We start from the raw sequence: 17,673 nt of genomic DNA on the forward strand, positions 1-17,673 counted from the left end.
TGTTTTTATATACAAACATGACAAATACAATATTATATGCAACAATATTTGTTTACATTTTATATAGATAAAATTATGAAAATTTATTATGGCCTGGAATCTTTTCTTCCCTCTCAAGGATTCTAAGTCTTGCCTCTTCTCCAAGTCTTCTCTATGGTTTTCCTTTCATTGTGCTGCTGCAATTTCCGATTGTAACCGTTACTTTTGTATCTATCAGCAAAACAATTCTCCAGAAAATATATGCCTGTTTACAACTGCAAACCATTGTAAAAAGGTTTTGTCTAACGCCAAAGCTTCTCAGGTCACAAAATCTTGTATTTGATTTCAAAAATTAGGCTCTCATGACTTCTGGAGAATCTTTAACAGTATCTATAACAAGGGCAAATCTGTTATTCCACCTCTCTTGTATGGTTCAGATTTTGTCACCTCACTTAAAGTCAAAACTGAACTTCTCATCAATATTATTTCTTGATTCCACTAGTCATGTTCTACCTGATATAGCTGACAAACAGGTTAGTCCATTGCCTGACTTTCGTATAATTCCAGCTTCTGTGTCTAAAGTGATTTCCTACTTAGACCTTTCTACAGCTTGTGGTCCAGACAACATATCTGTTGTGTCTTGCAGAAGTGTTCTCCGGAGCTGTCATCTATACTTTCAAAACTATTTAACAAGTGCAGCAAGTGAAAATGACATTTGTTACCCCTATTTTCAAAAATTTTGAAGACCAATCTGACTTGTCTAACTACCGTTCCATTAGTTTTCTCACTATCATAAGCAAGGTTTTTAGTCTTTAATTAACAAACACTTAATTTCTCATCTTGAATCTAATAACTAATTTTCTGATTATCAATATGGATTTCAATCTTCTCATTTTACTGCTGATTTTTTAATGGTAATCACTGATAGGTTTCATCATTTATTAAATAAATGTGGAGAGGCTATTCTTATCACTCTTGACATTTCTAAAGCATTTGATAAAGTTTGGCATGCAGGTCTTCTCCATAGGCTTTCCTCTTATGGTGTATCAGGTAACGTCTTTAAGACTATTGAATTCTTTCTTACCAATCATAATATAAAAGTTGTCTTCTATGGACAGCACTCTTTTTCATACCTTGTAATTTCAGTTATTCCTCAAGGTTCTTTGGCCCTATACTTTTTTTAATTTACATTAATGATCTCCCAATAATTCTCATATCTAAGGGGGCATTGTTTGCCATGGTGCTAACATTCTCTGAATGCTTTGAGGGGGGGATTTGAGCTTGAAAAGCTTATCATTATTGCAATCATCTAGGTCTTCCTGTATTTATGAACGGTAATGTACTAGATGAATTATCTACCCTTCTTCTTCTAAGATTAACTCTTACTTCTGATATTTCTTGGAAACCATATACCAAATCCATTGCAAATTTAGTATCTACTGCATCTCTTTATCGTGCTCGCTACTTTCTTACTTAAGATTCTATTTTTTATCTCTATAAATCTCAAATTCATCTTTGTATGGAATACTGTTGCCATATTTGGGGCAGATCTTCCAATGATACCCTTTCTCTTTTAGAAAAGGTGAAAAAATGCATTGTAAACATAGTTATAGCTGCTCTTGCAACCAACCTCCAACCATTATCACATTGTCATAATATTGCTTCTCTTTGTCTTTTCTATAAATACGATAATAGGCAGCGCTCTAAAGAGTTAGCGTCTCTTGTGTCATCTACTAAAATTCATTCTCATGTTACTCGTCATTTTATTAAGTTTCATCCTTTTACTGTAACTGTTCCTAATTGCTCCAAAAATTCTTATTCTTCTAGTTTTTTCCCTCAAACCACAGTCCTTTGGAATTCGCTTTTTACATCATTTTTTCCTGATTCATGCAATTTGCAATCTTTTAAGTTATCTGTTAATCATTATCTTGCTCTATAAACTTTATCTTTTCTCTTCCAGTAACTTGCAACTCTAATAGCTTGTAGCCTTGTTGGTAAAGAGGTTGTAAAAATTAAATAGTTTTTTTTAATTGATTTGTAAATGAAGAACTTTATAATGACTTATAATGATTTAAAATAATTATACAAGTATAAATAAATTAAATAAATTATAATAAATTATACCAGTATAAATTAGGTAACAAATCAATTTTACTATGGTTTTTATGATTGAACTCATATGCGCCATGAATTTAGACTTCGAATTTGTTAGTTCAAAAGAAATTTAAAAAGCAAGATATTTTGTTTTTAGAATTGTAAATTTGCATTTATTTTTCTCTTTTATGTATTTTATTTATTTTTATGTTTTATATATATTTTAATACCTTCCATGTCATGATTCTTTTTTTAGTAATTTTTTTTTTTTTAGATTCAGCATTTTGTGGCTACAAATAAATTGGCACCTGAACGCCATACATTGTTTCAAGAGAAATTAAGAGATTTTAATTTGTTAAGCGATCCAAAATTTAGATGGTGTGCTCATGTAAGTCAATGAGAATCATGACATAATTATGACATAACATAGACATTATGGTCTGTAAGTCATTTTTTATTTGGTTGATTTAACCTTAAAAGACTTAATAAGATCTCATAAGAAGTTTAATTATAGTAATAATATTAATAGTATATAATTTATAGCAAATGCTTAAGCATTTGCAAGCAGGGCATACGATGTTTTTCAGCTTGTTGTTGAAGACAATGATGTTGGCCACAGAGGCGATTGGCTGGTCCTTACGCATATAGTGCTGGAGCCTGTGAGTTTGGTTTACAAACCTCAACTTTGTTAATGCCGTGGCATAGTTTGAAAAACTGTGTTAGGTCACTCCTACTCCTTCTATTCTTAAGCAATTGAATGTTTATTGTGGCTAGTCTTTGGTGATAACTTTAAGGCTTGAGATAAGGTACAAGCTTAGTGGCTCTTTCTTGCACTGATTTGAGAGCATCTATGTCTCCGCAATAATAGGGGCTCCAGGTGGCAGAGCAAAACTCAAGGTGTGGTTGTACATAAGTTGTATAAAGTGCACGAAAGCTGTTAATGTCCCAATAGTGAAATGTTTTTTTTTGAATGCCTAGTGGCATGTTTGTTTTGGCTACAGCGTGTGCAATTTGGCTCGCCATTTAAGTTGGTTGTTGTAAATGATACCAAAGTCATGATTGGAGGTGGTTTCACCACCTTATCAAAGGCTTTAACAAAATCAAGAAGGATCGTTACAATTTGAAGGCAACATTCAAGTGCATTAGATATAATGTCAAAAGTCTCGATTAGATTTGTCATGTACAATCTACCAAGAACAAAACTGTGTTGGTTAGTGTTAAGCAGATTATGGTCCGTCATATGCTTGAGCATGGAGTCACGAACTAAGTGTTCCATTACCTTGCATGGAACAGAGGTGAGAGAAATTGAGGGGTAGTAAGTTGGCATTGTCTTGCAATCTTTTTTAAAAATGGGTATGAAATCGGCTTGTTTCCAGCAAGCAGAAACATCTCCAGTAATAAAAGACTTTGTGAAGACCAAAGTGAAAGATAGTGTTAAGGCTGAATGAGCTTCTGAAAGGGTGAAAGGATTAAATCCATCAATACGTGATGGTTTGTGTTTGTCCTGTTTGGAGAAACACAACTCGACAGCAGCTTGGGAGAAGTTTTCTTTATTTATAGTGTGAATCGTATCAGTGTGTGGTTGGAGAACCTAGGAATTATAGAAAAAAAAAAAGCTAATATGCTTTTATAGTATCTAATATGCTTTTATAAGAAATTAAAAAAAAATTAAGTATAATCTTTTCTTTTTTATTCAGTATATAATGTAATGTTAATTACATTACATTATAATCAGACTTGGCCAGCAAGGCATGCAGTTTCAAGCCTTTGTATGACCACGTAAATAAACACAAACCTTGACAAACAAGACTACTGCGCAGTGAAACATGTTGAGCCCGGTACTACCAGGGACGTGGTGGGGATTGAACTGGGAACATTTCGCTTATAAAGCCAGCGCTCTACCACTACACCACCACCATATTAAAGTTAAAACACTCAAAAAGAAGAAAGATTTTGTTGACAAGAAAAAAAAGACAAACTTTTTTGAAAGCCATTTAAATTATCTAACTTTGATCTTTAATTGTGTTTTTATATTTTACAGAACAAGCAAATACATGCAAAAAATACAGAAATGATTTATATTTTTTTCTAAAACCAAAAAAATAAAATATTCTATAGCAGTTTCTTTAACAAACATTTAACAACAATTATTGTTAATTATTATTAGAAATTATCTATAAATTATTATAAATTAGAATTATTATTGGTAGAAAATTAAAGTGATAACAAGTTTTACAACAATTTTCATATATTTCATGTTGATTCATGTGCTCTTATGTAAAATTTGAAATTTTCTCTTGCAGATGGTATCATCGTGTTAGCCAGGAATATATTTTTTATTGCGTTTTTGCGAACTGAATTTTAGGAATTTTAAACCCATTGGGAATTCTGCAGTATAGGCAATGCCAATTGGCTGGGTAACATCCTGGGTGTAACCAGATTTTAGGGTTTCCAGGGGTCGTGACATCGTGTGGTTTTTCAACAGATACTAATTCGGTCACTTTTGTAAAAAATTACACAAATATTGTGCATTCATTACAATATATTTCACAAACATTGTGCATTCCATCTTTTGGAGTGAGCAGTGTACACTAGAGACCTTGTGTCTGGGTACATAAGATATAATGTGGTTAGGCTCTAATTAATAAATTAGGGAAAAAAAGATGAGATTTATTTTACCTTCCATCCTACCACCTTACCATTCATAACTACCACCATTATTCCATCAGTTGTATTCATAGGTTGTCAAGTTTAAATTATCCTTTGCTTTTTTTTTTAGTGTCCTAGTTATGGCCATATCTGGGAAAACGAAGATAATAAAATGCGCTGCAATAAATGTGAAAATTACACCTGTTTTTTGTGCAAAGAGAAGGTTATCTTTCTTATTTTTTTAATTTTTAATTAGTTTCTAAATTGTTTTATTTATCTTTTTATTTATTTATAATAATTTTAAATAAAAAATTAATTTAATTTTATTGTTAACATTTTAATTTTGATAGAAAGATACTACATTATGTGCTTGAGTAACTCTTTTGTGAACTCTTTTGCAACTGAAGTAATAAAAATTTAATACTTTAGTAGTAACATTGTCCACAATAGAACTTCTGAAGTAGCACTGAAGAAGTAATCAAACTTCTTCAGTGCTACTTCAGTTTTACCTTTCAAAAATGCCTCAGTAGTGTGTTATATATCTGTCTCAGTATGCCTCATTAGTGTTTTTATATCTGCTGACGCCTCAGTAGTGTTTTCATATCTGCCAAAAACGTTTTAAAAATTTTAATTTAGGAAAATATGAATATTATCTACCAAATTAGCTTGCATACTTTTGGTAGTTACAGAAAATGATGCTTTGTTGTAACTATGTAACTTGTTGTAACTATGTACAAAGATTAAGCTTTTACGTTGAATTTTCCATTCAAGTGTGAGTCAATACTATTTTTCGAGGAAAAATTTTTTTTGAAGGTTATTGTAGACAAAGTATTTTTTGAGAACTTGACAGATAAAAACAGGAACAATGGTTCAAAATCCATGTCAGAATATATTTTATTTATTTAGTGGCTTCCTCAGCATGACGGTATTACATGTGAAAAATTTAAAGAATGGAAGGATGCAAATGATCCTGAACTTCAAAAGGCCTGTGCTGCTGATCTGTTATCCAAAAATGGGATAGGTACCTGTTTTAACACTTTAATTTTATTTTTTATTTTACACTCTAAAAGATTTTTAGCAATTTTTGGTATTCTTTCTCTTTATTTTACATTATATTTTTCAATTAACTTTCATGGTATCTTCTTCAATTAATTTTAAGTCAATAGGGTTAAATAATTTACAACTTAAACATTATAATTTATATTTTTATGTACAATTTATATTGTTGACTTGTAAATTACGTATTAAATTATATAATACATAATTTACAAGTCAACAGTATATTTATATTGTTATATTGTGTACATATAAAAAAGTTATAAAGTATATGTTATAAATTTTTTTGTTTATGTTAGGTGGGAGGCAAGGTAGACACAGGGTATTCATAATTAAGTTTTTCCAAACTGCACACTGCTTTGTTTGCAAAAACGTTTTTTTTTTTCAAAAGAATATTGAATGGAACATAAATAACACTGATCAACGTAAAAAATTTTTTTGCTTCTATCTTAATTTAACAAGTATTTATCAAATATGGCAACAATTTTTTGCAAACAGCATTGAGGCCATGCATTTGACTGTGCTTCTTGTATAGTTTTTGAAATCATCAGCTGTCCCTCAAAGTCAAGAACATTGACTGAAAATATTAATTTTTTGGCATTAGGAAGCTATTCTGTTTCTGAGTTATAAGTACCCTCAATTAATTAATTAAAATTATTATTTAGATTTTTTTTTTTTTTAATAGTAGATTTTCTTGTTCTTTAGATAGTTGACTTAGATAGATGACTTTGTCATAAAAATGTTGTGTTTTTTAATCAAGATTGTTTTTCGCTATATTTGAACTTTGTATCAGCATTACTTTAAAATTTTTTTTTTTTTTTTGTTAATTCACCTCCTCAAGGTCGAGAAGGCCACTACAGACGAGGAAGCTACTTATATGTGGTATAACCCTTTCTCAACTCTATAACTCCAAAACATGAACCTTGACTAACAAGGCCGGTGCGCAGAGAAATGTGTTGAGCGCGGTACTACCAGAGACGTGGTGGGGATCAAACTTGGAACCTCTCGCTTATGAAGCTACCACTACACCACTACCGCATAAAATTGTGTACTCATCTCTACCGCATAAAATTGTGTACTCATCTTATAGGGGTCTCATAGAGTATGCTAAAAACGTCTTGTATTTTTATAATTATGGTCCAGCGAAGAATGGGATGTAATTGTAACACCCATGATTTGGCAAGAACCTTAAAACTACCACTGCAACTGCTACCTCTGCATAGTAGTTATGCTAGAGATATAACCCAGGACATCTGATGATCTGTATCTCTGTAAAACTGACCAAAATATGTAAAATGAAGACTCTTATCCAGACTGTAAATCTAACCTTTAAAAACCTCAACAACTCTAATGTCTACTCCACTCCGGGTCCAACCATTTAATCAGAATCACCTAATGACTTAGTAATAAACCAGTAGTAGAGATCTGAACTTACCAAAAGTAGCTTTTAAAATTTTAGTATCTCATTTAAGTAAAAAAAAAAGTTGTTTACTCCGAAAACCAACATCACTTTTTTATTGTATCAGAAAAAAAATTTTTGCAGTTTTTTTTTCAAGAGAAGGGTTTAGTATTTTGTAATAATGTTAGTGGTATTTTGCAATAGATAGGTTTAAAAAACTATCAACCTGGTTGGCATCATTTTATAGGCAGAAGCAAAAAAAGTTTAAAATTTGTTTTGTTTCATAACAGTATCTGTCATGGAAAATAAGAAATCGGCAAGCAGTCAATTTGACCGGCTAACACGTGGTCAAATCTTTGCAATAAATAAATTTTTTTTAAATAAGTTAGAAATTATCAATTATGTCTTTGTACATTTTTTTTTAATCAAGAAATCAGTTAGGATTGGTGGTCATTTCTTTTTTTAGACTATTCAAAATTTTTTATTTTTTTGTTTTAATTTTTATCTCAGTAGTAATTCTTCATAACTGAATTTTATATGTACAAAAATAACTTTATGTTTGAAAATTAACAAATTCAAATTCTTTTTAAAACAACTTTAAATAAAATCAATGCATTTTTGTCATGGGAACTCAAATAACTAACATTTAAATTGAATGGTTTAAAATAACTCTCACGTGCACAGATTTTTGATCAATTAAAAAAAGAAGTTTAGTAACATCCAAGTAATTTAATTTAAAAAAATTTTTTTAATATCATAGCAACTTTAATTAAATATTTAAAAAATTTAAACCAAATACTTAATACTAAAAGAAATCGTTTTGTGAAATGCTACTATAACAAATACTTATGTTACAGTAAATGAAGTTTCAACAAAAAATGTGTTTTTACATAAATGTTTTCTCCTGGTTTCTTGAAAGAAAAAAAATGAGCAAAGACATTATTGATAATTTCTAACTTATTTAAAAATTATTTATTTATTGCAATGATTTTAAAAATGGAAGGAAAAACTAAGAGAAAAACTAAAAAAAAAAAAGCTATGTACAGCGATTTCAAATAGTAATAAAATAAAAACTTCAATATTTTAAGTCAACGGCATTAAAGAAATAACTTCACAACATTAAAATCTTATTATAGAAAAGAAGCGCAAATGTTCAATTAGTAATTTGGTAATTCCGCATTAAATCACCCAAAATTTAGGAAATTTCGAACTATGGTTCCTCAAATTTTTTAAAAACTTCTTTGGCTGTTGTATCTTAAAAAGAAAAGTTGACGCATAAAATTTCAGCTAAAAATGTTGAGCGGTTGACAAGATACTGCAATTTTAATATTGACCTGGTTTCCCAAAATGACCCGGTTTTCATAACATTCTGGAAAAACATTTTTCTTAAAAAACATGAAAAAAAAATGGCAAAATTATGAAAATAAACATATATAATGTTTTTTTGACGCTGAATTTAATAAATGTACTTAAAATGCTGAAATATAAAAGGAACATGCTTAAAAGTTAATAAAACATCTAGTTTCTATAAACCAACTTTGAGGCCCAATATCTCAAAACAACCCCCGCCAAATTTTTTATTTTTTTTTGCTGGTAATTATTTTCAGCTGTTTATAATCTTACTAGGCACAAAAAATCTAACTGGAAAAACAACTGAAACATATGGAACTTTATTTCAAACATATATCAAATTTTCAATAATTTATTTTAAAAAACTTGCAAATAGAGTTCTGTAAAATATTAAATTTGGTTTATTGACTCCCTAAAAAAAACAAAAAAAACTTTGTTATATTTAAGGAAGTTTTAATTCTATGATAGCTTAGTTATTTGATCTTAACAACTGAAAAAAACATTTTAATCAGTTTTTATATATAAACAATAGTTTTTATTTAAAAACAATTGTTTTTATATAAAAACTAATTAAGTGTGATATTGATATGCATTTGTTTAAAAAAAGTTTTCACAACTATATTTTGTATAAGTTTACAATAACTAGTTTATAAAAAGTTATAGAACAGCATTTATTGGTAATTTTTTAATCAAATTTTAACAAATTAACAATTTGATATATATATATATAGTTTGTATATATATATATAGTTTGTATATATATATATATATATATATATATATATATATATATATATATATATATATATATATATATATATATATATATATATATATATATATAAATATATATCTATTAAGAAATTAACAATATCTATCAGTGTAAAAAATTATACAACAGGAATTCTGAAAAGGTTTGAATTATTTCTATATTAAAAATTTTTTTCTTTTGAACTGAAAATTAAGTAAGAAAGAAGAATTCTCTTTTTTTTAGGAAATACATTCAAACTAAGTAATTTATAATAAGATGTGTTCTATTGGCTTAATGACATCAGATGCATGCTAAGGCCAACAAGATGTTATTGAAACTTTAAGCAATGAAGAAAAAATAACTATATCATTACGCTGTAACATTGAACTATCAAACATAATAATGTTATGTGAAAGACATACTACAAAATATTTGAAAATGTATCCTATATGGCAGAAAGCATGCTGTGATCCATTCCATAAACATACAAAGAAAATCACAAGTAAGTAGAAGTAGAATTTAAATATTTTAAAATTTTAATATATATATTTTTTTAATTTGTGTTTTCTAAAAAATAAACAATGTTTTAAACAATTGTGCAGATAAGCTTTATAAAATTCAATTACTTTTAGAAAATCTCAAAGTAGTTACAATAAATGAATCACAAATCATGATGAGAAGTAGTTTAAATATTGCTCCTGGGTAGAAACTTTGCAAACCTTGTAAGCAAAAGATTGCCAGAAAAGCAGATCTTAAGAAAGAGAAGCAAAGTCAGGGTGAACAAGATGAGGATTTTCTAATATCATCATTCAAATTAAAAAGACAGGAGATCAATGAAGAACTTGAAAATTTAAATATATCTCCTTTAAAATCTCATTCAAAGTCATCAAAACATATACTCTCAGAAGGAAAGCAAAAAGTTGCACGCATCAATGAAATGGGAAGTAATGTTACTAGAAAATCTGAAAGTCAATCTTATGTTCCCTCAAAACTGTGTTATGAAACAAATAACATGAAAAGAAGGCTGAAAACTTTGATGAAATTATAAGCTTGATAAAAGAAAAAATTCTATATTCTGACAAAAGGACTATTGTTCAACTTTTAACACTGGCACCCCCAAGTTGGTCAATATTAGAAGTACAGAATAACTTTGCAGTTATAGAATACCAAGCAAAAATGGCTAGACAAATTTTTAATAAAAAAGGATTGTTAGCTATCTCTCCGTTGTATAAAGGTAAAGTCTTACACAAAGAAATAGAAGATTCTGTTAAATTTTTTTATGACTCGAGTGATTTATGTAGAACTATGCCTGGAAAAAAAAGATTATGTTAGCATTCAAAAGAACGTCCATAAACAAAAAAAACTGCTTTTGTGTAATTTAAAGGAACTATATGTATTATACAAAGAAATAATCCAGAAATACAAATAAGTTACTCAAAATTTGCTTCACTTTAGACCAAAGTGGTGCATTTTGCCAGGTGCAAGCAGTACACATTCTGTTTGTGTTTGTTCTTATCACCAAAATGCTATATTGCTCTTAGATGCCTTAAATATTGAACTAAAGTATAAGGATTTACTTTCGGAAACCGTTTGTTCAGTAGAAAACAAAGAATGCATGCTTTCACAGTGTGATGATTGTCCAGGTAAAGAACCCCTTACCAAATATTTGTATGAGATTTTTGGAGAATACGAAGATGATTTTGAGATACACTACAAGCAATGGCAAACTACTGATTGTGCAACACTATTGAGTTTAACAGCAGATGTTCCAACATTTGTTGAACTATTTGTTGAAGTATTAGTATCTTGCTTTGAAAAGCTACAAGCTCATTCTTTTATTGCTCGCTCTCAATCACAGTACCTTAACCAACTAAAACAAAATATGGATCAATCAAACATTATCGTTGTTGGCGATTTTGCTGAAAATTATGCTTTTGTAGTCCAAGATGAAATACAAAGATATCATTGGAACACCCAACAATGTCCTTTACATCCATTAGTGATATACTATAAAGATGATAATGGTGTACTGAAACATATTTCTTACTGTTTTATATCAGACGACATTACACATGATGTAACTTATGTGTACAAAATATTTCAACTAATCATACCAATATTAAAAACAAAATTTTTCAATATGTCCAAATTACATTTATTCACTGATGGTTGCGCAGGACAATACAAAAATTGTAAAAGCTTTTACAATCTATGCCAACTAGAGAGCAAATTTGCCCTTAAAGTTAAATGGAACTTTTTTGCCATGTCCAATGGAAAGTCACCATGCGATGGGATTGGTGGTACTGTAAAAAGATTAACAGCACAAGAAAGTTTAAAACGACCATACAGAAACCAAATTCTCACATCAGAAGCTATGTATGAATTTTGCATTGAGAAAATCAAGGTTGTTAACTTCATTTACATAAACGGATTGGACTTACAATTGCAACGTGAAGAGCAAAAAAAAAGGTACACTGGTGTAACAATTCTACCTGGTACTCATAGCTTTCATCAATTTGTACATCTTGGAGATAACAGGGTTGGGGCAAAGAGGTGTAGTATGGATAATAATTATACAATAATCCACAATCTTAAAAAGAAACAAGATATATTTCAAATTAATACTGTCACTTTAGGAGGTTATGTAGCTGTAGTCTATGATGATAAGTGGTGGATCAGCATTGTAACTGAAACCAACCTAGAAGAAGTTGATGCTAAAGTTAAGTTTCTTCACCCAAAAGGTCCATCAATCTATTTTAACTGGCATGAAAGAGACAACTACTGTTTTATTCCTAACACCAACATATTGAAAAAACTATCTGTTCCACAAGCTTGCTCTAGTTCCGGTAGAAACTATGTTTTTGAAAATGCTGAAATAGAAGAAGTACAAGTAAAATAGGAACAATATTGTGAACTATTACAAACACTGTCAAAATAACTTGCATCTTCGATACCTTAAAAAATCTTGTATATTTAACTTAACTTTAAGTAACTTTTTAAATTACGATTAATTTATTTTTATATTATTTACAAATATTGTTTGGGAATTTCTTGAAAAAGTAACACATCTTTGAAATTAAAGTTTCATATGTTTCAGTAGTTTTTCCAATTAGATTTTTTGTGCCTAGTAAGATTATAACCAGCTGAAAATATTAACAGCAAAAAAAAAATTTGACAGGGGTGTTTTGAGATATTGCGCCCCAAAGTTGGTATATAGAAACTAGTTGTTTTATTAACTTTTAAGCATGTTCCTTTTATATTTGAGCATTTTAAGTACATTTATTGAATTCAGTGTCAAAAAAATATTATATATGTTTATTTTCATAATTTTGCCATTTTTGTTTTTTTAAGAAAAATGTTTTTTCAGAATGTTATGAAAACCGGGTCATTTTGGGAAACCAGGTCAATATTAAAATTGCAGTATCTTGTCAACCGCTCAACATTTTTAGCTGAAGTTTTGCATGCAATATTTTTTTATAGTTATGAATAATGTGTCAAAATATAACACAAAAAGAAGACACATGGTTCAATGGACTGGGTGATTTGATGTGGAATTTTATATTCATTAATTAATCATTTATTGCAATTTATTGGCAAAAACTTACAAGATATGCAGCAAAAACTTGTAAGATTTGCAGAAAAAACTTATGAGATTTGCAGCAAAAACTTATGAGGTTTAAAGAAAAAATGATCCTAGTTAAGTACATCAATTATTATATTTTTTTGTATTAATATTAAGATTATTTAATAAATATTTTTATTAAAATAGAACTTCAATCATTTATGAAAAAAAGATTTTTTAATCCATTAAAATAAAAGTAATCTAAATAAGTGAAGTTAATGAGTTTACTAAAGAAAAGCATATACAGCCAGGCGTTATGCATTAATAGAATTATGTCAGAACAGGAAAGTCTTTCCGAAGAACTGCTAGCTTTAGCGCAAATCTTTGTGTTAAGAGGTTATGCAGTGGGAGATATTAATTTGCAATTTACTAAAGCCTTGCGATTTAGTCAAAATCAACCAATTAACAAAATACAAATATACATTTAGATATATAACCAATAGTGACTCCTTATTGTGATATCAGAAAAGATATCAATAACATTGTTGTGAAGCATTGGCATATTATTAGAGACGAACCCTATTTAGTAGATACATTTCCATTGATACCCACATCTACCTATTTCAATAGAGTATTGCTTTAAGGTATTTTAATTCATTCGGCCCATGAATAATATATGCATACGTAGTTTAGACCTTTTTTTATAAATTTTAGTTATTTGATGTTTGAATATATTACTAATCTGTTTATTTTTAATACATCATTATCTTTGTGTTAGTCTCACATCCATATCTATTTTACTGTTTTTTAGATATTATATCTATATATTTTATATATATGTGTGCGTGTATATATATATATATATATATATATATATATATATATATATATATATATATATGTGTGTGTGTGTGTGTATCTATATCTATTTTTTTTTTTTTATATATTATATCTATATATTAGGTGTGTGTGTGTGTATATATATATATATGAAAGATTATAGTTCTATTATTAACTGTTGAACTATAAATTTCCCTGGAGCATGTTTTTAGCCAATAGTATTGCAAGTATGTTTTATTCATTTGACATTGCCAAGTCACTTTGTTATTGTTAGCACTGCTATGTCTTCAATTAAGATCTTATTTTTCCTGACAGGAGTTTTGAGTTACTTCATCATAAATAATGTTCATTAACAATGCGAATTAAAGTAGCATATTCTAAACAATAAAACTTATTTTCTTGTATTGTTTAGTCAAAATAGTAAAAAAAAAACAAAAAAAACTTTTCATTTCATAAAGTAAAACTGTTAACAATCTTTCAGTATTTTTTTTGTTGCCATAGAAATACCTATTATCAGTAAAAAAAATAATGATTAACATTTAATGAAAATAAAAGGTTTAAGTCTTAAGTTAAAATTTTCTTGAAAAAAAAATTAATTTGAATTGTTTAAAATTGTTTTGTCACTCTTTCACTTTAAACTATTTATTTAAAATTGTTAAAAGTTAACAAAAAAAAAAAATTAATCAATTTGAATTTTGTAAACTTGTTTTGTTGCTCTCACTGAGTTTTTTCAGCATTATTTTTTCATAGTTATACTTCAATAGACTTTTAAAAAAAAGAGATTTGAGATTTCATTTTTTAATAAATTCAAATATTTAGACGTATGCTAAATATATTTATACTATATATAGTTATAGCCTTTATACTATTTATATTTTTGTATCATTATTAAATGCTGTTTAGCGATATACAGTAAACAAGAAGTTTATTCATTCAATAAAATTTATTTAAGAGAACAAGTTAATTTCAATTTAGTGCATAATTAAGCTTTTTTTTTTCACAGATAGAATTTAAATTGAAATTGAAATATTTACTAAATTCTAGTATTTAGTTTACATATAATTTATACTATATTCTACATAGCATTTAATAAAAAAGTAGATGTTGGAAATAACATATCAGAGTGGATATCTTGAAAGAAAATAAATTTATTTATTGAATTTTTTATTTTGCCATAGTTTAAATTCATTTTTCTTTGCCATTGATGTCAACCAAGAAAAAAACTTGGCAACACAGACAAACTTGGTAACACAGACACTTGGTAACAAAAACTGTGTAACCAAGAAAAAAACTCAGTTACACAGACGACAGTGGCTAAACTTTGACTGCCTGGCGGGCGACAGACTTAGTGATTGCGATCCCGGAATCCTTGTCTTTTTTTTAATCTCGAAATCCCAGGATTGTCTAATATCAATCCTAGGATTCCCTATAAGATTAAACAAAATAAAGAGTATTGAAAAAATATATAAAAATAACAACAACTTATGCGTATCAATAAAATGTTTTTTATTTAATATAAATTGCAAAAAGTAATTAAAATATATCTTCACAATATATCATGTTGCAGGGTGGTCACTGGTCATGGAAATCATGGAAATGTCATGAAATTTTATTTGGTCATGGAAAAAGTCATGGAATTCCTAAATTTGTATTGAAAGTCATGTAAAATTCATGGAACTTTTTGAAATGATCTTTATTTTTTTCTACTTGTACTAGTATGTCTAGTCTTTAAATTTTATAAAGTCCTTTTTGAAAAAGATATTTTTGCAGTGTAAGTTATAGATTATCAGAGAAGTAAAAGAAAAAGAATTTTTTTGAGACATGATTTAAGAACATCCTACCAAATACTTAGTGCATAACACTAAATAATTCAGTGGTTAGTGGTTTATCATAAAAGTTTATGAAGAGTCATGGAAATGTCATGGAAAAGTCATGGAATTTCATTTTCAAATTTGAGTGGTCACCCTGCGTTGATTAGTATATACAAATTAAAAAATTAAACAATGATACCCACACTTTGCATCATTATATAAGGTTTATATTTATATTATAATAATTCGTTATATAATATGAGTTTATATTGTTTGTGAAAAGTTGTTTACATAAACACTTTTTAAATATTCGCGGTAGTTAAATTTTTTAATATATAAAGTTACTTTTGTTAGTTATTCAGTTCTATTCTGTAATTCTGCAAAACAAACTTTTTTCATACTGAAAAAAAAACCACGTTTCTTATAAGGTATACACTTAAAATTAAAAACTAAATAAGCATGACAAATATAGATTTAACAATCAAAAGTAACTCAGCTGTTTGAAAATATTTTCAACACGATGGGAAATGCCAGACAGCAATCTGTAAATTGCCAAACTGCAAGAAGATTTTAAATATTGGTGGTGGTTCAACAAAAGGACTTCATAAGCACATGTTGTTGGTGCATCATGTCAAGGTCGAAATTCCAACCTAACCTAATATTATCGAAGAAAGCACATCAGATAAACCACCAACAAAAGAAATCTAAACTACTAACAGAATACTTTTCAAATTTTGAAAGATAAAACACTTCATGCTACACTTGGTTGCCTAATGGCATCTGACAGGCTTTCATTTAATGTGATTTGTTCTTCAGCAGATATACGTACCACTCTAACTTCTATGGAATTCAGAAATCTACCAACATCAATAAACACAATTTTTATTCATGTATTAGAGTACTGTAAAAAAAATAAGATTAAGTTTAGTTCATCAAATTAAAATGCACAATAAAACAAAATTCGAGCTAGGAGAGATATTTTTTTCTTTCGACAAACGGATGTCACTTCGAAATTGTCGCTATATGAATATTAATGTGCATGAGCAAAGTTCTCACTTTTGAAGTTTAGGTTTAGTGCGAATAACAGGCTCAATGCCACAAGAAAAGGTAAGACCTAAAATTAAACTAAATGAATTTCATTATGGGACAGTCATAAAAAAAGTTCTCAAATTGAAACTAATATTTGATCACCTACCAAGAACAACATTTTACAAAAATATGTTAAGACTGAATTTGGTAAACAACTTTCTTTAATAATGGACTGCAAGACACAGTGGAGCAGCATTCTGATAATGCTTAAACAATTTTACAACAACAAAAAATTGTATGCAAAAACCATTAATTGATTGATTCAGTCTAAGATATTTCTATAGCTGTATCACATGATGAAGTGACAATATTATCAGAGATTATAACAACTTTAGCTCCCATTGAAGCACCGGTTGAAGCACTTTGTTGCCGAGATTCTAATTTTTTTACAGCTGACAATTTGTTTTATGCTTAAAAAATAAAAAGATGCTGAAAAGAAGAGAAAATACAAACAGCTTTAATAGTTTGTAAGCATGAATGAACTGATACTTCTGCAATACTTGTGTAACAGTTAAGGCTCCATTGAAGTTGATAAAGAAATAATTACAGTACCTTCTTGATTTAAATGTCGAAAACTTTAGACAAAACTGCTGGAAATATTAAATCCTTCTAATCCTGCTCTAGTTAGAACCTCAGTTGAGTCCGATATGCTGGATCTGATTGAGAAACCTGAAATGGTGCCAGAGTCTGTAAGTAATCTATTTAAGTATTAAATAGAAACTTGACCATGTTATTAAAAAAGAATGCAACCAGTTAGACATGATAAATTGTTATCATAAATTCAAAAAGAAATGAAAAAAGATTCAAAGGATTAAGAAACTATTTGACAATAGCGCTGGCCATTCTAGTAATTGAATTTACAATGTTACACAGAGCAATTATTTAGAAAGAGCTATGTTTCTAATGACTGTGAAACCAACAAATATCAAGGCTGAGCAGGAATTGACTGGTATTTGCCCACTGTTTTGTGCAATAAAAAAATTCGTTGGCATTTGTGCCATGAAACTTTGAACATGTTGTGCTTCCTTAAGTTGTATTTAAAAGCACATAAAGCATAATATATCTTTATTTCTAACATAATCAACATGTTAAA

The 17,673-nt window shown here is 28.5% G+C and overlaps 1 protein-coding gene across 1 annotated transcript in view; it reads left to right on the forward strand.

The window, feature by feature from the left end:
* Positions 1-17,673, forward strand: part of LOC136092474 (E3 ubiquitin-protein ligase RNF31-like) — a 126,710-nt gene that overhangs the window by 79,125 nt on the left and 29,912 nt on the right. Inside the window, exons 10-12 of the mRNA XM_065820758.1 lie at positions 2,348-2,461; positions 4,853-4,945; positions 5,629-5,743. Of these exons, the coding sequence (XP_065676830.1) occupies positions 2,348-2,461; positions 4,853-4,945; positions 5,629-5,743 (322 nt within the window). The remainder of the gene's footprint in view (positions 1-2,347; positions 2,462-4,852; positions 4,946-5,628; positions 5,744-17,673) is intronic.

The sequence above is a fragment of the Hydra vulgaris genome, chromosome 15 (assembly GCF_038396675.1).
Source record: "Hydra vulgaris chromosome 15, alternate assembly HydraT2T_AEP".
In the NCBI taxonomy this organism is placed as follows: domain Eukaryota; kingdom Metazoa; phylum Cnidaria; class Hydrozoa; order Anthoathecata; family Hydridae; genus Hydra; species Hydra vulgaris.